This window comes from Scomber japonicus, chromosome 7 (genome assembly GCF_027409825.1).
Source record: "Scomber japonicus isolate fScoJap1 chromosome 7, fScoJap1.pri, whole genome shotgun sequence".
Classification (NCBI taxonomy): domain Eukaryota; kingdom Metazoa; phylum Chordata; class Actinopteri; order Scombriformes; family Scombridae; genus Scomber; species Scomber japonicus.
The window spans coordinates 26,836,812-26,864,231 of NC_070584.1; the positions used below are offsets into that span (position 1 = coordinate 26,836,812).

General features: G+C 38.5%; 2 protein-coding genes across 2 annotated transcripts; one reads left to right on the forward strand and one right to left on the reverse strand.

Annotated features, from left to right (window-relative positions):
- The first annotated feature begins 4,131 nt into the window (after nucleotides 1-4,131).
- On the forward strand, nucleotides 4,132-8,557 carry mcoln3b (mucolipin TRP cation channel 3b). The gene is made up of 13 exons (XM_053322049.1): nucleotides 4,132-4,353; nucleotides 4,437-4,604; nucleotides 4,930-5,083; nucleotides 5,199-5,274; nucleotides 5,360-5,456; nucleotides 5,836-5,935; nucleotides 6,040-6,152; nucleotides 6,680-6,829; nucleotides 6,964-7,065; nucleotides 7,500-7,622; nucleotides 7,785-7,991; nucleotides 8,174-8,307; nucleotides 8,518-8,557. Exons 1-13 carry the CDS (start codon nucleotides 4,132-4,134, stop codon nucleotides 8,555-8,557), a joined length of 1,686 nt encoding a protein of 561 aa, XP_053178024.1.
- Nucleotides 8,558-9,611: 1,054 nt separating this feature from the next.
- On the reverse strand, nucleotides 9,612-26,549 carry LOC128361590 (G-protein-signaling modulator 2-like). Its single transcript, XM_053322105.1, has 15 exons — nucleotides 26,525-26,549; nucleotides 18,213-18,434; nucleotides 17,769-17,904; nucleotides 17,266-17,405; nucleotides 16,286-16,409; nucleotides 15,968-16,083; nucleotides 15,529-15,684; nucleotides 14,577-14,685; nucleotides 14,088-14,253; nucleotides 13,828-13,925; nucleotides 13,376-13,555; nucleotides 12,389-12,551; nucleotides 11,452-11,637; nucleotides 11,249-11,364; nucleotides 9,612-9,928 (listed from the first exon to the last, which is right to left on the reverse strand). The coding sequence occupies exons 1-15, from the start codon at nucleotides 26,530-26,532 to the stop codon at nucleotides 9,761-9,763; spliced, it is 2,088 nt and encodes a 695-aa protein (XP_053178080.1). The 5' UTR covers nucleotides 26,533-26,549; the 3' UTR covers nucleotides 9,612-9,760.
- Nucleotides 26,550-27,420: the final 871 nt, after the last annotated feature.

The following is a 27,420-nucleotide window of genomic DNA, read 5'->3' on the forward strand; positions in this document are numbered from 1 at the left end:
CAGCTGTGTAGAAAGCATGTCCAAAGGCTAGTATGCAACAAAACACTAAAGAGCACATCAGAGGAATGCATATAGTTTTCCTGACTCCTCAAAGACACCTTTGATTATTAGTTTCAGCCATTACTTTTACATGACTGCAAGTAAGATTGATTTAAATGTCTTACATTATCTAGGCAAATCTTAATGTCTTTCCTTAACTCTTAAACATACATAGGAATGGAAAATAAGATGTGAAAATTATTCTTTTTATTTACTTTGATGTTACTAGTGACCTCATTTGCACATAAGTAAATATTTCCACAAATCATTTTTTTTGGTATATTTTAGATTTTATGAGTTGTATCTCCACCTGGATGTGTTCCTAAGGTATTTAAAATGTATATATGTATGTATCTCGTGGTGCATGTTGCCTGCTCTATCAAACAAATGAAGGCAATTATGGATCTTATGATAATGTCATGCTAAATTTGCATAGATAGATAACATAAGATATTTGATACCTTCATTGATACAGGCCTATAGACAAATCTAAACGTAGTTAACCAACCAGTTCTTACTAAAAACAGTTTGGAAAAGTTACAAGCTGATATGAATCTGAATTTTCCAAGTTCACAGTAAATATTATTCTTGGTTTTGTCCCTTTCTTAATGGGTAAATAGATACTATTATTACTACTACGACTACAACTACTACTGCTACTACTGCTGCTACTATTACTACTACTGCTGCTACTATTACTAATACTACTACTATTACTTCTTCTACTACTACTACTACTGCTATTATTACTACTACTACTATTACTTCTACTATTACTACTACTATACCTACTACAACTATTACTTCTACTACTACCATTACAAAAACTATTACTACTACTATTACTACCACCATTACTACTACTACTACTACTACTTCTACTAATAATAATTATAATAATAATGTTCTTACCTGGAGTTTCCGAAGGTGTAGGTGACGGAGCCGTCTTGTCTAAATAAAAAGTAAGAGTCCATTGTATTAACTGTGTCTCACCATTAGACTAATATGCATGAATTAGTGTTCAAACACTCACCTTTATCTTTCTTCTTACTGCCTGCACTGTTGACTGCACTCTTTGGTTTCTTAGGTGGCATCCTTGCTCTTATGGTAGCTTCATTAATGAGAGGGAGAGAGAATAGCTAGATTCAAACCCTTTGAACAACACTTTAGTTTATCTTTAATTTTCAAATATATGCAACTCAAATGCACATGAAAATAAATTAATAATCATATGCCCTTGTTTTCCTAACCTTCTTATGAAACAGTGATAAACCATAAACAGGAAGTTTCATGTTGTGCTTTGTTACTCTAATCCAAACACCATGGTATACATATTCATATCCATATATTTCTATTTCCTCGACCAGGTCTATGCAGTGCAGTGCCTGGTAACAGTGCACCAAAAATGATTATGAATGCAAGTGGCGACATCTTGTGGTGAAGCAGAATTTCCTTTACCTCATTTAAACTACTTTATGCACTACAATTGAGTAATTTAAGATAAAAAAAAATCAATCATGTTTTATTAACATTATAATCAGAAAATAGAAATATAGCTGTTAAAATCATCCAATACAATGAAAAGTGCAATATTTCCTTTTAAAAAAAGAAAGAAGTAAAGCCCCCCTCAAAACTGTATTTGAGTCAAAGTACTTGGCTATCTTAAGCTGGTTACTTTCCAACATTCAATATCAAAATAATGTCTAATAACTATACATAAAACTAATTATAATCAGTGGTGGAAGAAGAACTGAGATCCTGTACTTAAGTAAAAGTACCAATACAGCAATTAAAAAGTAACCCTTTACAAGTAAAAGTGCTGCATGAAATAAGTAAAAGTACATAAGTATTACTAGCTCAATGTAGTTAAAGTATTACAGTAAAAGTACATAAATATTATGAGCTCGATGTAGTATGCAGTATTACAGTAAAAGTAAGTATTACTAGCTCGATGTAGTATGCAGTATTACAGTAAAAGTAGTGGTTTGGTCCCTCTGACTTATTATATATGACATCATTAGATTATGAATAGTGAAGCATCAGTGTTAGAGCAGCATGTTACTGTTGTAGCTGCTGGAGGTGGCGCTAGTTTACACTACTTTATATACAGTTAGTTTAGTCCAGTGGTTCAACCTAGGGGAAGGGGCCCTCCAAAGGTTCACCAGATAAATCTGAAGGGTCATGAGATGATTAATGGGAGAGGAAAGAAGAAAAAACAAAGTTCTGATACACAAATCTGTTTCCTGTTATTGGACTTTTTCTCTAACCTGAAATAGTTTGCAATGTAAAATCAATATTTGGTGAAGCTGTTAACAACTTATAGACATCTGAAATGTGACACTGACTACACACTGCTTTTTGTAAGACATCAAAACCACGCTGGAAACAACTTGTTTCATCTTTACGTAACTTAAAACAACAATATTTCCCTCTGACATGTAGTGCAGTGGATGTCATAGTAGCACAAATGGAAATACTAGTGACATTAAAGCACCTCAACATTTTAGTGGTGCAGTACTTAAATAAATATTCGTAGTTACTGGTCATAATAACATAATTGTGCATACCTTTGTTCAGTTGTTAAGTATGGTTTGTTCGCTGAAAGCTGACCTAATGACAAAAAGACATTACGGTAAGCTAAAGTCAATGTAGCAGAAATAGCTTGTAGTAGTTAACCACTGAACACTTTTAGGCTAAATATTTTATTTATTAAGTCATTTTAATCGATGGTGCAGCTATCTGAGGTTAATATTATCGACATCCGTGCTGAAGTTGCGGTCTCTAAACGCTACAGCTATATTTTATAGACGAAAATGTTAAATTTTTACCGGTACTTTAAACCACAGTAGCTTTGAATCCTGTGTGCCAATGAATGTTTGGTTACCATGGGTTACAAGAATGGGTGGGTGTGTCTGGGCATGACAGACATATTCAACAGCCAATAGGATCTAGGCAGTGAAATGACGTCACACTGTCTTTTCAACGTTACCTGAGCCATTCACAAACCGTCTCAGGAGTTCACTGACAAGACAGCACACACTATAGAAAGTCAAATCGATTTGTAGCTAGTTCAGCCATGAGCCTTAAGACAACAATTAAATCAAGTTAAGAATTTTAATTAAGACAAGGAGAGATTTGAACTCAGCGCTCGTGCTTGGTTCTGGCAGGTGGATGCAATTAATAGTTGATTAACCTGCAGCGGGACATTGGTAAGTAAATTGGAAAATGTTGTGTTTCACTTCATTCCTGTTCACTGTTGTTCGTGATCGACACGACATAACATGTTTTTCTTTCTCTTAAGAGGTCAAATATGGAATATTTGATTATTTGCTACAATGGTGGAAATATATAAGGTTTCAGAATGTGATATGCTGTGTATTATTCAACAATGCTCCGGTACTGCTGACTTCATTTCCTCGTTTTTACACCTGAATAGTCACATGGGTGCCAAACATTGCAGTGATTAGTGGGGAAATATTTACCAAGGAAACCACTTGAGGAAGAATAAGCATTTCCTGTCAGAAAAGTTCATCAAGTACACCTGTACAGTCTAATCCAGTGCAGCAGTCCAGCAATAAATCCTATCTTTGTGGAAGGTTTAATGGTCAGTTCAGTTTTTATTGATAGGATCATGTGAACTTTTTTGAGGCCTGAATTAGTAGAGTGTTAAGATTTCCTTATTAAGTAGTGTTTCCATTTTTATTCTCTATAATCTTATTTTGTTCCTCAATACAACAACAATAGCAACAACAACAGTAAGGTGTGAATCACCATACCCTGACACAATATACTGTGTATAAACAGAGACTGACCTTTGAAGGCTTTACAAAGAGCAGATTTACAGCTGGGTTAATGTATTTGGTTGCACTTGCATTACATTTTGCAGTTGTAGAAGCCTTCCATGCTGAAGTGAGTTGATTGACTGTTTAATTTGATGGTCAATTGGTTGGTACCCAGGTCCATACTTTGTGTTTTTGTTTTTAAGTATGAACATGCTCTTTTCCCCTCACATTTAAATGATCTCTGTAATGGAATTCACATTTTCATAGACATTTTTCACATAAGTTAACCATGTTTTATGAATTTTCAGATATGGAGGAGTCCAGTGACTTATATGATGTGTATGAAACAGACATCCACCCTGTCTGGACAGACCATCAGCATGAGTCCCTGGACGATCCAGAGAGTGTGGAGTGTCTGAGAAGGAAGATCAAATATTATTTTATGAACCCTTGTGAGAAGTACCATGCTCGTGGCAGAAAACCATGGAAACTAATCCTGCAGATTATCAAAATTGCCATTATTACTATCCAGGTAGTAATCTAGGACATGACTAGAATGCTTATCACTGTGTTGTTTCATCATCTTGATTAAAAAAGTCCTTTCCCCTGTCCCAGTTGGTGTCTTTTGGGCTGAGCAACCAGATGGTTGTCAGATTCAGGGAGGAAAATCTGATGACATTCAAGCACCTCTTCCTGAAAGACTATGTTGATGGAAGTATGGATACGTATGCTGTTTACCGACAGGCAGAAGTTTATGATCACATTGATTACGTCATCGAACAGGTAACTTGAGGCCAATGCATTTTTGTTTATTTCCTCTGTATTTACAAGAAACGTGAAGAATTTTTATTTGCTGGAATTTTTCGATGTCAGGTTATTTTAGTCACGTTGCATGATAGATTTTTGCTTTTGCTTTTGTGTTGCTGTAAATCATTATTGGAATTTTATTACTCTAAATGCCTATATTGCGCAAAAAGCTCTCATGATGAGCTACATCATGGGATAGGACTTTGTACATGTTGTTTGAATTGGTCATTGCATTTTGTACATTTTAACTGTATAAACTGTGTGCTGTGAACTAACTGAGACTTTAATTGTTCATTTTCAGTTTGGACTTCTGCACAACAACACAGTGGGCAATCACGAATATGAGAAAAACGATGGCAAGTTTACCCCCCTGTCAATGTGTCAGGACTTTTACAGAAACGGTACCCTCTATCCTGGAAATGAGACCTTTGAAATCGATGCACATGTGGATACTGGTATGCAGTATTAATATTATTAGGGATAATTATACTTACATTATGTTTGAAAGCAGCTGTTCTTTGTGATTATTGTGAGAAACAGTTGTAATCTTTGTTGTGCTTTTGTTTACAGAGTGTATTAAAGTTTATCCGATGCATTGGCGGCGCTCACGGGAAAACCTTCCACATTTTGAGTTGCATTTCAAAAGGTATATAAACAACACTCTCCTGTAAGGCTGTATACAGTATGATGGGAGAGCCCTTCTCAGTTCATGTACTTGCTGTGTCTTTCAGGATGCTCTCTGTCAGAATCGAGTTCGTCCTCAAGGCCATAAATTTACAGACAGTGAGACATCGAGAGCTGCCAGACTGCTACGACTTCAAAGTTATTGTAGGTCACTTGACTTGTCTTCATGGCTCAGTAAACAGCAGTGGATCATGTCACACAAACTTTGTCTTTTACCAGCAGTAATGACACATCTGATTGCTTCATTGCTGCCTTAAAGGTGACAGAGATTTGCTGTGTCACTGAATGATTACACAGCAGAGATAGCAGTTAAAATGCAAAAAGAGTCAGCTGTGTGAAGCTTGTGAAGCTACTTCCAGGGTACAAATCTAAGTAGGCTTAAAGTGCATTTCCACATACCGCCTGCTATTTACATAGTTAAATATTAGCTTTAGGTCTTGGCAAGTAAATGTTTAGTTTTTAGGTTTGGCTGTAAATAATTGAGTCCATTGTTAAAATTGTCTGCACCACCCCTTTTTAATAGATCACTTTTGATAACCAAGCCCACAGTGGCAGGATAAAGATCGACCTGGAAAACGACGTGGAGATCAATGAATGCAGAGACTGGAAAGTAACTGGAGCGTGTAAGTTTTAGTTCATACAAATAAATCACTTGTTGCTTGAAGCTCATGTCCATGACTGCTGGTTCCTTTTTCACATGAGACTAATTTTAATTTCTGTATTTCAGCTGCTAGGAACATATTCCTGACTGTCCTGTTTGACTGCCTCATCATCGTAACATGCATCATTTCCTTCTGCCTCTGCACACGCTCAATACTCAATGGGATACAGCTGCAGTTTGTAAGTAAACTGAACTCTCCCTGAAGTACAGCTAATGTTTTTTTATTCTGTTTAGTAGTTTAGTTTTAGATCTAAGAAACAGTATGGTTGTCTGACCTGTTCATTATAGTTATACTAAAGTGAGAGAAATCATACACAAAGCTTTAGTACAAAATGTCCTCTTCATGTTTTTCAGTTGAACTGTAGTGGCAGGTTAATTAAAGAAAGAGGAACATTCGTACTAAAAAGGATGTAACTTTGGAAGATATCTACTTGATTTGACTAACTCAGACTGTTGAAGCCTCAATTTAGCTTCAAATAAACTTCTGAACTTAATTTTTGCACAAAGTAAGGCTGTGGATTTTGTCAGCCATCACTTACACTGAAAACACATGAAGAAAGGATGTATGCTGATTACAGCAAACTGAACCAGTTTCAAACCACTAACTGTTGTTTTAAGACATACTTGAAAAATGGTGAACCTGTCCTTTAAACCTGACTGCTGCCTTTTCACAGATATACAACTTTTTTTCTTTTGCCCTAAACAGGAGTACACACTTTCCTGCAGGACGCACAGCGATAAAGAAGTCCCATGGTCAGACAGGTTTGAGTTTGTGAACGGCTGGTACATCCTCATCATTGTCAGTGACATGCTGACCATCATTGGCTCTATTCTCAAGATAGAGATCCAGACTAAGGTAACAAGCCATTTAATCAAAATGTAAATTACAACCTTTAATTTACTTTGAAAGGTTTACCAGAATATTAGCTGCTGTCTACAATGTCTGGTCATCTAATTCATCATTTTTGAAACATGCTCCTTTTCCTCTAGCTCCTCACGAGCTATGACGTGTGCAGCATCTTCCTTGGTACAGGCACCATGTTCGTTTGGATTGGGGTCATCCGCTACATGGGCTACTTTCGGAAATACAACGTAAGACCACATTTATTTATCGACTGGAGAGCTCATGAATAAAGAACACGTTGAATTGTTTTTATGAGTGTCACACACCATTGTCATAGTGCTTAGAATAGAGAACAACAGTAGAATTATTGCTTTTTAAGACATCTCTTCATATATTTTTTAGTAAATGAAGAAAGAGGGCAGGTTTCAATAGATAATTAGATGTTTTTAAGGGTGTGTTGTTGAAGCAGGGCAGGATTCTACCTTGTGCCACATGCTCAGGTCTTTTTTTGAAATACATTTTGGAAGGTTCTTTTTTTTTTTTTTTAAGGCTCATTTGTGATGATTGCGCCTAATTACAGGAAAATATTAACTGCTTGACTCGAATGTACTCTCAAGAGAGAATGTATTGTTGTATGTGGCTCCCAGAGGTCTGTTCCCATGTGTTCTGTGATTATTTGCAGACTCTCATCCTGACACTCAGGGCAGCGTTCCCAAATGTAATCCGTTTCATCTGCTGCGCTGGAATAATCTACCTGAGTTACTGTTTTTGTGGCTGGATCGTCCTTGGACCGTATCACGAGAAGGCAAGCAGTGTTTACAGAGTGCAAAGAAAAAATGTGCTGGGTTTCACCGTGGCCTAAACATTCATCATTTTAAATTCTGTTCATTCTCAGTGGTCAATAATTACGAAGGACATATTATTGATCACGTACCTCTAACTTTTTCTCCTCTTCGACTCGTTTTAGTTCCGGACCTTGAACACAGTGTCAGAGTGTCTGTTCTCTCTGATCAATGGAGACGACATGTTTCCAACCTTTAAGAACATGAAGCAAAAGAGCAGCCTGGTGTGGATTTTCAGTAGGGTCTACCTCTATACCTTTGTCTCGCTCTTCATCTACATGATCCTCAGTCTTTTCATCACACTCATCACTGACACCTATGACACTATCAAGGTATTGATTAATACTCTAGATACTCTAGTATTTATGTTTGCTTGGGTGCTGGTTCACCATTTTGCTATTTTGCTGGGCATAATGTTTATTTGCATTCTAGAAATGCTTCATCTTTGACTAAAATGTTTCCTTTAACGCTCACACCTTGTGTAAACTGTCACTCCCTGACTTGTTTCATTTAGCAACAGCAGGAGAGTGGAATACCAACGACAGAACTGCAAAGATTCCTGTCAGTGTGTGAAGATCTGCCAAAATCAGGGGTATACAGACTTGACTCGAAGAGCAACACCTGCTTCTTTAACTGCTGCGTGAACAGGTAGGTCAAATGCAGCTCACCCGGGTGAAAAATCAATAGTCTAGCATCATTGGTATCCTGGTGTCCTTTGCTTCTATATGGTAACATCAATTTGGAGTTCTCTTTATTAGCACTAATTACACTGTGTCAAAGGACTTCTCAATATTGCATGTTGTCTTTAGACATAAAACCTAATATAATCTAAGTTGAGACATTTTTTTTTCATTTCAGATGCAGGAAGAATGAAGAGGGGTTGACTTCAGAAGCATAGCACATTTTTGTTGTATATATTTAGCAGGCTACATACTGTAAGCCTTCATGTGCACTTTATGCAGTTGTATTCAGTGGAAATGCTTTTTGAAGCATTATGCTAAAAATAATGTGCCTCAGGTTTGCCCTAGAGATTGATGTGTGATGGAGCACTTTTTTTCCCGAGCCAGTGTTAGAGACCAAAATTTAAGTGGACGTGAAAGTTAGAAATGAAGGAATATGAGACACTGAATTGTAAGTCTGAAAAACTGATGCAGAGAACACTTTGTAAATACAATTATTTGAAAAAGATTGTGACACTGAAATTCTCAATGTTGTACACTAGAGATAATAAATCAAGGTTAAATAAATAAATTGGAACATAAATGAAATTTTATTTCTCCAATGTCAGGAGAAGTTATAGTAATATAAAAGCTAATATAACATTTCTTTTTTCTCACACTAGTAAGTTCCTTGTCAAGTCTTGTGCAAAAAAATCCCATTCATCAGTTCATGGCAAAAATTCACATGGTAGAATTTCTGTGAACAATGTAAAATTGACAGTCTTCAAAAGTAAAATCTGGAAAACATATTATAAATGTCCCAGCAGTCACCAAGAGGTTTAAAATGGGGGTAGTAGAGATGTCCATTTATTCCCCCAGAAGAGGTTTATCCGTTGACCCTCTGATGAGGAGGTGATGGAGAAGTTCGAACCAAATGCTCCACTTTTGGCGAATTAACTGAATAACAAACGGGCTGAGAAGTCCCAGCTATGTTCCAGCTTCCTTGATTGCATAATCTCTAAGATAAAATCACCAATCTCTGTGGCTTGGCTTATAACACTAGACTACAGTACTCTTAGTGAAACCAAAACAATTTGTATGAGTGACTTCATTCATACTTTCAGAGTAGAAAGACGTCAAAGGTACTGACAAGCAATCGTGATTACCAGCTAGCTAAAACAAGTCCATAGGTCTTGTGAATGTGAAACATCCCACAATTTCAGTCACAATGACCAGTTGTATTATCTGAGACCTTGAATCCGCATAGCATCCCATGTATTCTTGTCAGTCTCACAGGAACATTGTTGGATAATCCAGAAAGGCAAGAGTCAAGTAGAGTGGGTTAAAAATCAAAATTTTGATTTAAAAAAATAATAAAATAATGGAAGCTTGGTGACTTCATCTTGTATCCTGAGAGAACATGATAAAATAGCTCCATTAAATCAGTCTGGTTTGGATTGAGCGAGACCAGATGGCGGCAGGACCCGCTGTTCCTCCATCCTATTGGACTGGGAACGCAAGATGAGACTGAAAAAATCTTCATCTGGAACAGTTGGTCCTCTTGTTGGAGAAGATGGTGCAGCACACCTCTGGTCATTCAGCCTGGAGCCCTAAAATAACATGGGAGACATCACAGTTGATGCTGTTGCAAGCTTGGTGCAAGTAGCCTTGACATGTTACATTTAGACTCTTAATATTCATCTATTAAAAACACATTACTCATTTCTAAATATTATATTATACCACCTCAAATAAGAACCTCATTTGTATAGCATCTATCATACAAGAAATGCAGTTCAAAGTGTCTTACAACAAAATTACATAACTGTTTTACATTAAAAGGAACATTAAAAATGTTTAAAAAGAGACAATATATGGAAAATGAAAATAATGACTGAAAAGAGTAAAAATACTGTTGAGACTTTTGGATTTAAATAATTCTGCCTTTAGGTGATACAAGTCAGTTTATTCCGTAAAAAGAATAAAACTTCATAGTACAATTTTTATTCTGTGAAAAACTAGATTTAAATATAGACAATGCACAGAAAATGTAAGAGCCCATGTGAACACAATCTTGCTGATCGAACCTGAGAGCCAATTAGCACAGGGTTTAGGGTAAAGCCAATTGTTTCCCATCATGCACTGGGAGAAGGTGTGGCATCTTGCTCTGTAAACAGCAGTCACTTGATCCCATGAGATTATCACTGCCTGTGTCATTGTGACACCACAGTAAGTCATTCCAGACTGTGATTACCAGTGACTGACTGTGTGTAGGCCTTCCTTACCTGGGATGCTTTGTCATAATATCCCAGTGACACATAATATCATAATGTGTCATATCCCAGCAACACACTGAGTAGTTGTTGTTGTTTTTTTCTAGCACTGTTTCAGCAGGGCTCAAGTAAAAATGGTGCATAGAGTTTGCCTTAGATATTTCATCAATGGATTTTGATTAAATCCTGATAGAAAGTTTCTTCTCAGCTCCACACTATCTGAACAGAAAGGTTGTGTACACAAACTGAACACACTCCAGAAAAGTATTTATAGCTATGAATTTCAAAAACAAAGGATGCAAGTAATGCTCTATTAAGGGTTTTCAGAGATATTAGAGATAGTGTTCAGTTAGTACATTCAAATAAATTAATTGCATATAATTGACAGTGCACATAAAAGCAAACAATTCAAAATATGTACATAATGAAGAAAATTTCAAATAGTGAAATGCTGAATTAATATTTACTTGAGCTTAAATTGATCAGTTCTTGATCAGTTAGTAGATCATTTTCTGCATAATTAGAGACAAATTACATAGGCGTTTCCAAAAAAAGAAATAGTTGAGTCACAACATAAGAGTCTATGAATGCTGAGAGGTTAATATTATTCTGAATGTCTTAGGCTGCAAGCAGTATACTGGATTTCATTTTCCTCACCTGGCACTTTACTAGCATATCAAAGAAGACATCATCCCCCTCAGGCTGGTCAGCGCTGGCCTCGATACGACTGTATAGGGAGGGTGTGTGAGGTGTTTCTGTACTGGAGATTGGGGCTGGGAGGAGAAAACAACATTAATCAAGATGTGAGTAGTGAGATAGAGGAAGATGACAAAAATGGGCTATACATCATATGTCACCACCTTGTGTGGGGACTTGATCTGTGCTGGAGGTGGAGAGTGTACGAGGCGGGTTGGAGGTGCTGAGTTTCAAGCCAGGAAAATGGCTCATGCTGACTCTTTGGTCGTCCAAACGACGGCCCTGGGAGCTGGCCAGCAGCTCCAGGAAATGACCAGGATCCTGCAAGGGGGGTTCGTGTTCCAAAATAGCTAGAAAGCGATAATTATAAGTGGGTGATTTAAAATAAATAGTGGATCCCACTTGTGCCAATCACAACATAAAAAGGAGAACTGTGCCTTTTACTACTCCAACCAACATCATATTCTGGTTTTGTAGAACATAAAACTACACTGGTAACAGGAAAAAGGACAGGAGATGCTCTGGGATAACAGAAATGGAAATCTATGACACTTTACCCAAATCTTTTGAGGGTCAAACTCTCTTTTTTAAATCCACAGTTTCAACCCACAAGAAGCACTGAGGCGGTGATGAGATGAGCTTAGATTGGAACAGTCCAATAAGTGACCAGTTTTTAGGGAGGACAAAAAGTATCCATCTACAAAAACATCCGTAGACACCACCATACTCCATAAAGAGTGTTTGATACTCAAAGAGATTTTGTGTGGAGTATCTTTAAATAATATCTGACACCAACAACACAACAGGTTTAATTTACACAACATCTAGTAAGTTACAGACAAGTGTGTGGACATAATGCATTCACACCATGAAGGTAATATTGGCCTCTGGGCACTAACTCACCGTCCCACCAGATGCTCTGAATATGACGAGTAATTTGCTTGTTATCAATGAAAGAAATGCCACAAGCAGATGAATGAGAAAAGATCAATTTTGTCTTAATTTTCGATTTCCATTTCACCTTGACACGCAAATCAGAAAACTGTACTATTCTTTGGACATGGTGTGAATAAGGAATAAAACACAAGGGGAAACACTCACATTTCCTTTCAGCTACAGGTGGGGTGGAGGAGGGAGAGGAATGGGCAGTGTCATGGCTCTGGCCATCCAGTAGAGAGCACCTTTGGTCATCCATCCTGTTGCCCTGGAAACGAGAGAGGAGATCGAAAAAGCCATCCTCTCCGATTGTGTCCCGTGACCCGTGCTGTTAATAAACATAGTACAGTAATCAGTGTGGTGGACAAGCTTTTACTATAAAACAATGTAGAAGGGGCACAGAGCATTAATATCCACTTAGAGAGGTACGTTTCAATTATATCAATTTAGATTACTGGGCTATTTTGCATTTTCTCACCTCCTAAACCAAAAACAGTATGCCTCTGTTTAGCATATGATTGTAATTACGCCACAGAACAGAAGCTGTGCAGTAGACATGCAGATCTTAATGCAGTTAGTATATGCTGCCTTCATTTGTGAAGTTTTAAATCAGGGCAAAACAATTAAAAATGGCAACTTTCAAAGTAGTGAAAAGAGCACTGGACCATTTGAGTGTTTGAAAACACATGTCCAAAACAATAATCATGCATTGCCACACTACAATAGTTTGTCCTGTATTGTGCTCTTTTCAAAAAACAGCTGGGCACTCAAATGCTAGACAGCAGTAATTAGCACATTTGTTTTTTTCAGCACATAGATTTCCTGTGCTAAGTGAATTATTTACAGCAACAAACTGTGTTGGATTGACACAACATAAGCAACAGTGGCCATGTTCACTGCAATGACCAAACAATGTGGTTTACTGATGTGTTTTTAACAACAGTGAAGGTCTGTGGCACAGAGAGAGAGAGAGAGAAAATTAAGATGAGCTCATTGGGGATTTTGAACTTTTGACAAAAATAAAAAAAGATTGTCATGAGTTTGTTGAGGAAGTTAGGCTGTGTCATAGTATAAGTATGTCTCTTTTTTTCATAGTTTCTAGCTGGTTCCACATGTTATGCAGGCAGTACAATCTACTATATCTAGAAGTACCAAAGGTGACTCCGGTCGGTTCAGTTCAGGTGCTGAGGGTTCTGTGCCGTTTTCATGCTGGCCTTTAGGAGAGAATTTCTTGTGCTTCTTGCTTCTTAGCCGATGAAAGAGGAAAAGTTTAGTGGAAGCCTTAATTGTGTCTGTTTTTGAAGACTTCGGGAACACATCTTCCTCCCAGTCCTGTAAATTCAGGGTGCACATGGATACACAGTTTTATTAATGACTAATTACAAATGCTGACTTGCTATTTCATGGGCCAAATGATTTGATGTGATTTATCCTTACCTAGCTTAAAATATTGCAACAAAAGAACAAAACTAAATTAATGAATATCACAGTGGAAACCCCAGTGCCTTATACTGATGGATGATCAAAAAAAAAAAACTTCCAGTATTTTGTAAAGACATTGCAAAGTTAAGTGTTTGTGCCTCGTGAAGCACTCATATACATACTGGAGGTACTGGTGAACTGCCAGCTGGATTTTTGTCAGGACTTGGACTCATTTCCAGGTCCTCTGTGCTGACTATCCTCCTTGCTGGAGTCTTCGCCCCTTAAACAAAGATGACAAATACAACAGTGTGACCGATGTTGTGTGTGTTTATAGGCAAGGCAGTTTTATTTATATAGGCATTTCAGACACAATGGCAACTCAATGTGCTTTACATAAAACAGAAAAACATGTAATTTGAGAAACATTAAAACATACAATTACCTGAGAGGTTGAGGAAGCCCTGGTGGCTCACTGGCAGACCAGAGCTATTTGTGTTGGTGTTGCGGAAGATGTTGGAACCGATGTTGGGGTTGGACTTCAGGCCTACAACCAGCCGTAAGTCTGACAAGTTCATCCTTGCAGTCACCTCGCCACTTTTGTCTCCAGTCTGCACCATCGACAACACCAAAGTTAATATTAATGAAGTAAATGACTGTAAGAGAAACAATGTAAACAGAGACAGAGCCAACTATTTCTGGATGGCATTCATTTACACACAGGCTGTCTGACTTGTTTGTCCACCAACTCTGTTGCATGTCTCTGCAAATGTGTTAGAAATGTAGGTTTTACATTATATTTGGAAACAGAAAGGTAAGTGTTGCAGATGCAGTATCAAGCTGAAGACTGCCAGTTCCCTGCTGTTCCACATACAACCAGCAGATGGTGGTGTTTCACTGGAATCTAAGGGGGAGGTAAACAATAAACAGTCACCTCTTTAGCAATTTCCAGATGTTTTTCCGCGAAGTACATGGCTTGCTCATGATTCCCTAGGGCTGTGTGGGCATTTCCTAGACTCCAGTATGCTCTTCCTTCACCGACTCTGCAGAGGGACACAGAGGGAAACAGGCTGAGCAACTTCAACTGAGATTATGCAAGACTGGGCAGGGCAAGCTATCGCAGTATGATCGCATAAATCTGACTTTAACACGAGTTCATGCGATTTAGACACAAAAGCAAATTCCATATTTATCATAGCCCTGAATCAAGTTTGTGTCTCGTCTGTGTAAACATTTTACAGTGTGCAAAAAGGCTCTAGTGTTTTATACAGTGTAATAATCCCATGAGCTCCACCTACAGGGAAGGCATTTGTACGAGTGAAGAGACACTTTTAAACCAATAATAACAGGATTTATAGCTCTTTCTGACCCTCCTTTTACATTAAATTTTACACCCTTTATGTGACTTGTATAACAATATTAAGGCTGAGCACATTTATACTACCAGAAACCATACTTCCTTTTCCTAAGACTATAAACAAAGAGGTACTTCCACGCTACAGCATTACCTTGTTAGCAGTGATGTAGTAGAGGAGAAGCCTCTACTATATGATGATACTGCATGATCCTTTCTAAAAAGGTTATAGCTAATTATATCTGCTTGTTTTTAATGTTGTAATGGGTCTAGGTTACAACTAACATTATATTCAATCTATTAAAGTGAATTATGTTTTACAAATTGACCATATCCAATTACAGACCTCTTTGCTGAGGTTCTCTAAGTGTATGTAAATTTGCTATTTTTGACACCACACCTCTATAGCTATGTGTTCATGACCTTAAATCAAAAAAGCAAGACAACATTTTTTTTTCTGACACCAACATTCAAACTGTGCATTCTCATTATACTTCAAAGGCTGACAACAAATGGCATTTATGGCTGATACCTGTCATTGAGGTCCTGAGCAATTACCAGATGTTTGAGATGGTAATCAATGGCTCTCTCATAGTCCTGCAGTAGTGTGTAGGTGTTTCCCAAACTGTAACAGGCCTGGGCCTCCACCGCCTTGTCCTTCAAAAGCCTGGCCAGCTGCAAAGTCCTCCTGAGGGCGCAACAGAAGGGGGGGAAAAGGTCAAAGAATTTCTAGGGTGGGTGCAGGAGAATGATGGTTATCTTTTCTTTTTTCTCTTTCTTGCTATTTTCGTAGGGCTTTTCTGTCAAGAAAATGCTAGGATAAGTGATTAAAACTGTTCATTTCAATTAGTTACTGCTCTTGGGCAACAACAAAAAAACAACAATATTTGTGTGTAGTATTGCACATATCTATTGTTGTTATGGATGACTGTTGACTAATGACTGACGTATTGAGTCTCTGGTTTACTTACTTGTAATGACCAGCTGCCACTTCAAACTGGCTGAGGAATATGTGAGCATTACCAAGGTTACAATGTGCCCTCCTCTCAGCAGACTTATCCCCAAACTCTTTAGCGATGAGTAGCCGCTGCCAAACAGGACAACAAACAGTAGGGTGCACATTAATGCCATCAAGGTCAGGATTAACAGGCAACATTTTGATGTAATCAAGACAGGGAGAGCAGCCTTACTAAAAACATTTGTGTGGATAGAAACTTTCAAACAAATTGAAATAACCCTATATCACCTTCTGATGTATTTCTGACTTTCACTAGTAGCTTGCCGCTTACCTTTTCATGTGCTGCTACTGCCGTTTCAAAGTCCCCCAGCAGATAGTATGTGTTACCAAGGTTTCCATATGTGCGACCCTGGGCTGCTCGATCGCCTAACTCCTTCACCAGGCTCAGGTTTGCTCTTTGTAAAATCAAGGATAACAAAGAGATGGTTGTGTACATATTAAATATAGCAAATTCACATATGAAGGACTTTCACAGAAATAACAATCCTTTTTGTTGAGTCTTTAGTACAATTTTTGGTTCATGCAAGAGCCTGAAAAAGCCAATGAGCACTTAACATAAGAACAATAATTTATTTCTGGTTTCTGTGAATTCACTGAGCCAAGTCATATAAACTTAGGCTTTTTAAAGAGCAAAGAAATAAATCAGACTTGCTTGATTTTCTATAGGAGATGGCTCAGATATCAACACTTCACCTACCTACAGTACTAAAAACTATGACTATATAAATATACATATGATACTGATCTGAAAGAGCAAGCACTCCAGGTCTTGACAACTAAACCAACTATGAAAAGTAAACAAATTGTGGTGGATGATGAAGCCTGCAAGATGCGGTTAAAACTCTAGTAAACTGACCTTGACTCTGGATAATTTTATCAAACTACCATCCCCAAGGTCAATAATTACATCTCTTGTATATACACTGTATAATACTGTCGTGGCTGCATGCCGGTGGTAGTCACTACAATGTAACATTCTCAACAGTATTTGCTTTTACAGAGATTTCTACCTACAGGCCGATGGAAAGGGCAATGGTGAACAACTTTTTTTTTTTTTTTCTGGATGGATGGATGGATAGATAGATGGATAGATAGATATACAGTATGATGCATATTGTGTGGATCATACATGTGATCCTTCAGCTGAGGTACTGCCACTGAACCATCAGGCCACTTGTATCGTCGCTCAGGTCTTTGGTAATAAAAAAAAACAACATCAATGTTTAGATGTAAACAGTGATACAAACTCACTCGTAGTATTGTGCAGCGTTCCTCAAAGCAACTCTCGCTTCCTCTGGAAACTCTCCTGGCTCCGCTCCACTCCAGCAGATGCCCTTGCCCTTGGCATGGTACACGTTCCCGAAATTATACAGCGCTCGAGCTTGCCCAACCTACAAGACGCACAACAGGTTTTCACAGACCAAAACCAGAGTGACCAATGTTGTAATTATATACTTAAAAATACACTGACACCAGACCTTCTTGTTTGCATGTGTGCTGGCAAACTATTCTAGATACTGGTATGTGGACGCTTTGCAGTCATCATGCATAACCAAACTGTTGCAGAACATGTTGTGGTATGACTGAAAACAAATATGAATACATTTATTCAAATCAAAGAAAATGGGCCTTTTAGTCACTGACTGAACTCTTTTGATTCATTTTTAGCTGCCTGAGATAAAAGCACTGAAGGAATTTTCCACTTCAACTAATGTTACTGCATTTCTAAAATTTCAGTCAGTATTATGACTCACCTTATCATACATGGCTCTGGTGATATCCAAATGTCGTTGGCAACAAACCACTGCTTCATTATACCGTCCTAAAAGCTTTAATGTGTTCCCAAGGTTACCGCTGGCTTTGGCCTCACCAAGTTCATCTCCAATGGTTCTGAGTGACAAGAGAAACATTTAAATAAATTGCAAAACAGGAAGAAAAATTAGGAAATTATTAGACTGGAATATTAGTAAATATTTAAAGTGGAAGAAAGCAATGTAAAGTTGCAGGTAGCAATTCTGCGTCCTGCATGTTGTTATGCCATTGAATCATGGAAGGAGAAAAGGTAAAAAGAAAATGAGCTTATGTGTCAGACCTGGATAAAAGACTTGTTGGGTTACTAAACCAGGTCAGACTCACCAGCAGTAGCTAATGTGTACAAAAGGGTTCAAAAGGAGGACATGGTGGAGAAACTGTTTTACCTAGTAAGTGTGAGATCATGGCGATGGTACTCCAGGGCTTTGTTATACTCCTGCAGGTGAAAGTAGGCATTTCCCAGTTGACTGTAGATGGCGCTGAGGATTTGGAGGTCCTCTGTTCCAACCTGGATGGCGGATTCTAGGAAAGACACACCGGCTCGGTAGTCACCAGCCTTACAGAGCCGCTCGCCTTCCAGCGCCAGGTCCAGACATGACGACTCCATCCTGTAGGGAAGTGACACATGAAAGTGAAGTCTACTGGGAATCACTGAAACAACAACCTCAGTGAAGATTGTCGAGTATAGTCAAATATTGCAAAGTGTTTGACTTATTGAAAACTAGGGGAATAATAAACAAATTAGGTTAAACTCCAGACAAAAGAGCCAATTAGAAGTAAGGGTCTGTCTTTCTAAAAACTGAAACCAAACTGAAACTCCCTAATTACCATAAAAGTAAAAAACCCATGACTCATCTTCAGGTTTACAACTCTTTTCACGACACCTCTCAATTAAAAATGTTCCCACAGGAGAAAAACATGTGCACGATGGAGCTTTTGTAAGACATTGTTTGTGATTTGTATGGACCAAAACCGGGATATCCAAGTTTCAGTTCTACAGATTCACATCCTTTCATCAACTTGCTTACTTATCAACTTACTTTTGCTCAGCTAATTAAATGTCATAGAGAGAAAAAAATAGAGAAGCAGCCAATTTGAGAGGTTACAACTGGTCAATGTTTTTTGTCCATAAACTAAATCGATTAATCAGCAAATTATATCAGCACTATTGTTAACAGCCTTATGTTAATTTGAAACCAGTCATAATCTAAAAGCTGAAGAGTCAAGAACTGTAAACTCAAAATGAGACAAAGCATTTCCTGTCATGAACACTGAGGCTTAAAAACTCCAAAATTACCCTGGAATGAAAATGTGTGCCTTTAACATTTTAACCACGAACACAACGTAAACTCAAATGCGTCTGCGGTGAGAGGACCAGCATTTTATGACTCCCACACCCTTCCTAGAAAATACGATCATTCCCTCCCTTTTTTTTTTCCAACTGTCAGTGAAAAGGGAACGAAGTGAGTGTACGGGATTACGTCATAAGATTGTCAAACATATCCTGTCATGCATGAGTTCATTCTGAGAGGAGTTAAACATCAACTTCATCTGAAGGGTGCAGTTTTAATTTTAAAGATAAAAAGTCCAGACAACTGACTCCTATATTTTGGATTCCTTCTCTGTATTTAGATTTAGACAGATTACATTTTCCAGACTGAATTCATCAGGAAATACAAACATTTTAAAAAGCTAATCGGGTGTTTTCTTTATATAACTTGCAATGATTTCAGTGCACTTCACATGAAAACAAAAACATTTCTCAGCATGAAAAGTTTACATAAGACTTGTTTTCAACGTCAGCTGTCAATGGGTTGCCTGATTACGCGTAGCCAGTATTAAGCTTCCCAGACAGACAGCATGTTTCCTCCCAGTCTGTCTCGTGTGCCCAACGGGTTCTACCACCGCTTTAAAAAATTGATGGTTAAGGTTGTAGTTAAGTTCTGCCCCTCCCAGCAGATGAAAGAAACACTATGGAGGTATTAACGGGTTTGTTATTTTGTCTGGTTCCTGCACAAAGGAACACAGTTTCCACACACCTCGGTGATGAAGATCAGTTATGTAAGTAAATAAGAATGCATTTCATCTCTACTGGACAACAGAGATCTCCTTTCAACCTCTTTTTATATGTGAAAGCTTATGTAGAGACTGTAGAGAAATGGATTAAAAAAAGAAATCCATGGGGTTTTTTGTTTGTTTTTTTAAAATGGCTCTAAAATATCTGGACAGCTTTTCAATCAAAGTTCACTCGTGCATGTCTGAATCTGCCAAGACTGTTAATCTAAAAAAGGATAAAGTGCTTACACCCAGACTAACATACCTGTTGCCTCTTCCCATTCTGATGCACTCCAGGCAGTTTGACACGACGGACATTTCAAGCTCGATCAGTTTCTGAAGCAAATGCAGCTCTTTCAGCACGACAACCTTTACCTTCTCTTCCTTCACGTGCATACACATAACGCACGCAGGCACTGTGTCCCACTTTCATAAAAATAAAAGAAAACGCTGTCTCCCTTGGATCTGCTGCCGTCTCTAAAAAGAGCTCAGCTAACTTGTGGCAACAGCAAGAACAAAAGGACTTAATCCGCTCAGCGTTCACGCCGACCCTCAGTGGTCAGGTGTCAGGACCGGAAATCTTTATTTCCACAAATGCAGATTAACACCAGGTTGTTACCAAGCAGATATGACCGGTGAGAGAGTGGTCAGCTAGGTTGCTATGTTTAGCAGATTTTTGTATTTCTTTAAATCACTTAGCCACTAGTAACCTGCATCTTTAAGCCACCTGATGGTGTGTGTCACTTCCAATTAGGCCACAGCTCAGAGGTAATTATAGCCACTTTAAGTGGCTCCAGTGAACCTTAAAGCTATTTGCTTAACACTACATTAAATAATCATTCAGCAGCAGACTGACGAGCAATACTACTATTGACACCTCAAGAATAATTTACCTGTACAATAATACAGGTCTTTAATTGGATGAATTATTCATTATTGGATTTTCATAATTCTCAATATCTTGAGGTAAACCCCAAAGGGACGATTTAATATTAGAAAAATAAAGCCTGGCATGAATTCACACCATTTCAAAACCCCTTCTCAAGAGCTTCTATTAACTCAGCTGTGGCCAATCCAGAGAAATCCACTTGTCAGAATTAAGACGTCTGGACCAACGTGCCCTCTAGGGGGAGAATAAAAACACTGCCTCAGCCGTTGGGTTCACCGCAAGGACACGAATAGGCCATGTGGAACTAAAGCTGCCAGCTGCCAAAAGCCAGCTCAGTCATCATAATGAGGGCAAATGTTAGGAATCACACAACCTCAGTGCATGTGGAAATGTTTCAGGATTGTTACGATAATTGCACTCTTGGCTTTAAAAATTACTTAAGAGCACAGAGACACCTTCACTGCAGCTGTCCTAATGCAGTTCATCTTCGCTGTTTGTGGATGAGCACAATCTTCCTGCTCGCTCCAATCTGGAAAGATACCACCACTAGCATTTAAAACTGGACCAGCAACTGTCTGGCTATCATCTCGTGTGACTTAGCTGCAGGCTGGTCTCTGGTCCCAGTTACTTAAAGCAGAGAGTGGAATCCATCAAGTAGAAGACGTGCGGATCGTACAAGGACTTGTCTAGGCTTGTACTGTCTGTAATACTCAACATCACAATACTGGTGGTGCAATACTGTATAACCCTTTGACACAATGAGAATACACCTGAAATCAGGTGCTTCAGTTATGTGCCATGAAATATTTACACTTTGGCTAGTGAAGACCTCCTGTAGTCTACTCAGCTTCATTCATCACTGAGCCAATAAGGTGTCACATTACTGCCACAGAAGAGCTTACTGAGGAGACCAGTGTTGTTTATCACAACTACACAGATGAGCACACAGATATGTAAATATAACTGTAAAAGCAAGCAGAGTACTACAATAAGATTCTGTATTATATAAGAGTCTTGAATACATTGATATATTATTGAACAACAATTCTATATTTGACAATGATATACACTTTGAAATCAATAGTCAACAACTTACAATTATTTTCGCTGTTGATTTATGCTTGATAATATTCAATTAATCAACTTAGAAAAAGAATGAAAAATAACATCACAGTTTCAAGCTGACATAGTCTAATTATCAAAATTAAAACCCCCAAACCCAAAACTATTCAGTTTACTAGACAGAAAGTGAAAGGTGAAAGAAATAAAAAAGTTGGAGCCACAAAATTGAATGACTTTAGCTTGAAAAGTATGATTATGCACTGCAATAATTTGATTATCTTAAATGTTGTTCATTTTGTTTCAGCTGTAATCCATACCAAATATTTAGACTCATAAGTTTATTCTAAAATTAAAGTTTTCAGGCTTTTAAACTGCTTTTACAACACAGAAATACATGGAAATACTACATTGCTCTTAATGTTACCTCACAAACCAGACACAGTACACATGCAGCCTACCTGTGGCGGACATGAAGTAAATGCTGCCTGTCCTTCATGCAGTAAGAAACGATGCCATACATGACAGTCAAACCAGGAGTCCTAACAAGAGCTTGAATGAATGCAGCATGATGCTTAAAAAACAAGCACTTCAAACTACACTAAGATACATCAAACCATGTCATCAGGACACTCTGAATACTACAAGGCCTGGACTCAATCGAAACAAGAATTCAGCCGTCATACTATCCCGCTCCCAGCGCTTATCTGGAAACTGGAGCTAGTGAGCAGAAGTAAACACAACACTTGACTGACACGGAGTGATCACAACTGCAACGTCTCATTCATTAGCAAACATAAACACAATCAATCAAGTAGTTTTGAATGGATGCAGATGGGAATGCCCTTGAATCAGAGATGCTCTAACAGCTTAATTATGTTCATTGCTGCTCATTAGGGCTGGGCGATATGGCCTAAAATCAATATCACAATATATTGAGCAGTTCACCTCGATAACGATAAATGGACGATAACTACCACCAGAGCGATAGATATAACATGTTAGATCTATCGCTCTGACTACCACCACCCCGCCACTAGATGGGGCTGTGGCAGCATAATTGCTCCACTCCAAGGTTAGATGTATTGCCCTGGCTGGTGACGACAGTGTTTTTGCATAACTTACATTTTACATCTTTCTGAGCAGTATCTTCCCTTTTGAAACCAAAATGTTGCCACACGATTGAAGACGCGTTTTTCTGTCTCTGGAACAAGCTGCTGCTCATCCTCCTCCTCCACCAGGTGTACCTCCGCCGCCGGCGCTGCAGCTGCCCCTTCAACGTTTGAACTGTCCTCCATCCATCTATCCATCTATCCATCTATCTATCTATAAGTCATATGTCAAGTCGAAGAAGAACCAACCGTGTACTAAAATGCCGAGTGCGTAATGATATGGTTCAACTCTTTTACGCACCGGGCGCACGCCAGTTACGCTTGGAGTTTGTTTATGGACAGCCAAACCTGATAGCTTAGTGTCATACACCATTGGAAACCTCAGACTATTGGCTAAAAGGTTATCAACTTCATTTCACCGAATACTTCCATTGGCTGGAACAGCAGTCAATCAAACCCACGTTGTCGTCGGTCACATGTCCTCATTGGCTTTGGAGACATGTGCTGCCTAATCCTAAGCACTGATTGGCTTGTGTGTGGTGTCGTCAGAAGCAGGAGAGGCTCACGGTCGTAAACATCTAGTCAAGTGTACTCTGCACAGACGTGCAGGTCAGGAAATGACGTAAACGGACCGTATATGGTTTGTTATTTGTGTTATTATGTTACGTGTTGGACTAAATACATGTTGACATATTGAGGAAAGTATTCCGGTTTTATGGAAACGGATTTCATATTTCACAAGAATGGATACTTGGCGAGCTGTACAGAAAGTCCTGAGCCATAAGATGATCGTTGTGGATAAAGGGAAGACTTTGAAGGTATGTAGCATTATAGCTTTTCTTACTTAGCCGAGTGGCTAGCCGAGCTAATCGCTAATACTATTACGGCTGTGAGCAACCATATAAATCGTGAGTGGTCTTGAATGAATCAGGAGAATCTAAGCTTTCTAACAATGTACGGCATGAATATATATGTTTAAGGGTTGGTGTTTAAAATATTCAGAAGAACTTGTGGCTACCTCCTAACATCCGTCCCGTCCCGTAGACGGAACAGCGTGTGTTAGGAGGTTAAAAACCGAATATACCGACATGGGCAAAATGACGTCGGTTATTGTCGTAAATTTCTGTATCGATAAATTTTCGTTTTATCGCCCAGCCCTACTGCTCATGGTGCACTATAAACTGGTTCCTCTGACCTTTGTTCAAGGCAATACTGACAGTTGTGAGGGTGTTTATTTAAGTCATTAATAAGGATAAATAAGTAGGATAGACAGAAGACTCTGTGGCCACTTTGTTAAATAAACCTAGCTGGGTGTGATACTGCTTTGTTACATGCCATTATTTAGCTTAAAGTATCAGAAAAAACTGCAGACATATATTACCCCACCAGGGACAATGCTCAGCATACAGATGATGATTAGACATGATATCACAGTATCACAGTGCACCAGTCCGTATCTTTGAAATGAAGCGGAAAGTTCCCACGAAACTTAAGATTCAACAAGCCGAGCAACATTTTATCCACTCCTCACACCTCCCTCCTGTTTTGCTGATGGTGTGCCCACTGTGAGCGTTTTGTTATCTCTTCTGGGCACACTTTTGCATTGAGCGGTTCTGGACTTGTTTGCCTCCTTGTTGGCTTGACTGAATCCATTCTCCTGTGTGCTTTCCAGCTGACTGTTGTGATTTTTTTTGGGTTGCATCATCCAAAAATCCCAGGGGGCAGCTGTTTCTGATGCTGAGACCACAAAGTCTGGCAACAATTACACAATGTTCAGTCAGTTAGATCATGAGTCTGTAATGGCGACTTCACTTTTTGACCCGTCTGCATGTTGTACATGATTTTTTTTTTCCGGTGGTGTATTTGAGGCATGGGTGTGAGCTAACAAAGCAAAGAAAAAATAAACATGCTGGTGAAGAATGTTATTATATTTGTTTCACAATCTATTTCACTATGAAAAGCTGTGAGCTGCAACAATTTCAGTGCAGAGGGCAAAATGGATGATCAACCACATTCACATAAACATTTAACTTTGCGGGGACATTTTCCCCCAAGTTCATTTTCACTGCCTCTCACCATGTTACACTGTTTAGCAACTTATCAAGAAACAGTGAAGTGAATCAAATTCAACGGGAGCGGAGACATGTGAGTGACTATGAAAAAACAAAGCAAGACAGAAATGAAACCAAATACTTGCCTTTTCATGTCATGTAAACCTAGATTTAATCTCAAAGTCATCAGTTAACTATTGCTCTAAACCTAGTAAACCTCTGATTTGTGGGGAGAGATGGTGTGTGTTAATTGTCAAATTAATTAAATGAGTGCAGTTAATAAGTCATTCTCTCTACATCTCTACAAAGTAAGCACACATCACAGCCCTGTAGTTTTAGAAGTCTACTGTTTTACTTTCATTTCTACTTTATTTAGTAGAGAAGAAGAAGTAAAACGTGCATAAAACAGCTAATTGTACACCCTTAGCTCTGAGTAACCTTATATACTCATGATAAAAATGCCCAAAGTGGCATCCTAAACCATAACCCTTTCAATATGAACACACCCAACCAATCCCTCTCCAATTAAAAGATGCTCTCCAAAGTGATGACCATGTTTTTCTTTTTTAAGAAATCTTATGAGAATCATTAGAGACTTAACCCCCAACCACACATGGGAAAATGAGGTTACAAGCACATTTAAATGGGAAAATGAGCTACAGCACCATAACTGTGGGCTACTCTGTGTAATTATTGCCATTCCTTAAGTTACTTGCTTGAACTTCTTCAAAAAGTGACATAAAAATACACTCAAAAATGCACCAGTACATGAAAAACTATCAGGGTAGCTACATTTGATAAATTATTATTGCTGCTTACCATATTTTAAGTAGCCTAAGGGTAGTAAGTGCTAAATAAAGAATATAAATATCCCCTAAAATAGGGGAACTGAAAACCCATGTTCAAAATCCCGTCAAGTCTCATGATGTTATGAGTGTGTGTTTGTGTGTGTGTGTGTTTGGGAAATGTGTAGTAGAAAAGCTGTAATTAAAATGAGTCAGATTAGCGTGAACATGCCATCACATGCTCGTTGTTTTTACTAAAGGCAGATAATGAAGTAGAGTGACGCTTTTCTCTGTTGGCATGAATCAGGACTTCCAAAATAAGCCACCAGCCAAATAAGTGCTGGTAAAGTATGCAAGTGTCTGGAAGATTTGCTTCACTCACTAAGCCAAAAAACAATGGTAGTTACTGGTCAAATTTTAGACATTCACTGACCATTTTGGTCGGTGGACAAACAAAAAAAAGGTTTTGCACCCTGCTTAAATACTAACTCGAAACGGTGTAAAAGTTTGAAGTAGTTAGGTTGCAGTGAGGAAAAATTAAAGTTAAAGACAGGGTAATTTTCACTAGAAAACAACAGGAGCGACACCAAAACTTTTCAGGTAACTTCACGCTAACTTACCTCACACTTAAGTGCGCAAAAAACACCTCAAAACATGGCTTCAGGTTTAGAAAATGAGTCCAAACCACTCGGACTCTTAAAGATTTAGTGTGTTTTTTTTAATCCAGCTGTTTACGGTAGTACTCACCCGTACATCTGGTAGGAAGATGAGTCCGTCCTCTCGTGGGTGAAGCAGCAGTTTTTGGAGAAGCCACTCCTCTGAAAAGCGCAGAAAATCTGACTCCAATTAGGAGTACACTGCTGCTGCCTTCAAGTGTCATCGGAAATGTTGGTACTACTGCTGAGGCGTACATGAGCGACCAATCAACGGGATAAAACAGGATTTTGGGGGCGGAGACTTTTTGAACCGAGTCACTGATGCTCGAAAGTCACGTTTTATACAGAACACTTGTCAATTGTGTCAAAAATGTTCTAAATTATTCCAGTTGCAGTAGGCTATGTCTTGACGTGCCAGTTATTGAGCTATCCCGCCCCCTACAGTACAAGGGTTGGCTACGTCTGTACTGCTTGATTTCTAAAATAACATAACCTTTGAAATGAGTCACCTTCTGTTATGTATATAATGTTTGTTTTAATCTAAAAAAAGCAAGGGTGTGTGGAATATGTCAGTGTAGGTCTATATATTTATAAATACTGAACTTGGAAGAGGAAATTATGAGAAACATGCCAGCCAGTAGCTACTGTGCAAAAGTAAAGTGAGGATGCTCTCAGAAATAATGCCATGAATAGTTTTATCTATCATTTAACCTAAATTAAAACAATATTTGGTGTGAGCACCATTCATCCTCTAGACCCCTGCACACAGTTCTTCAATGTACTTGGCACAGTGGCGGTTTTTGCTATGGGCAAAGTGGGCAACCGCCCAGGGCGCAATCTACTTGGGGGCGCACGAGCGCTCTCAAAAAAAAAAACAAAAAAAAAATCGCCAGTTTTCTAGACTAATACGCTCATTTCCACATCAAGTTGGTGCAGTGGGCGATGAGGCGCCCCTACTATCATGTCAACTTGCTGCTGAGAGTCATA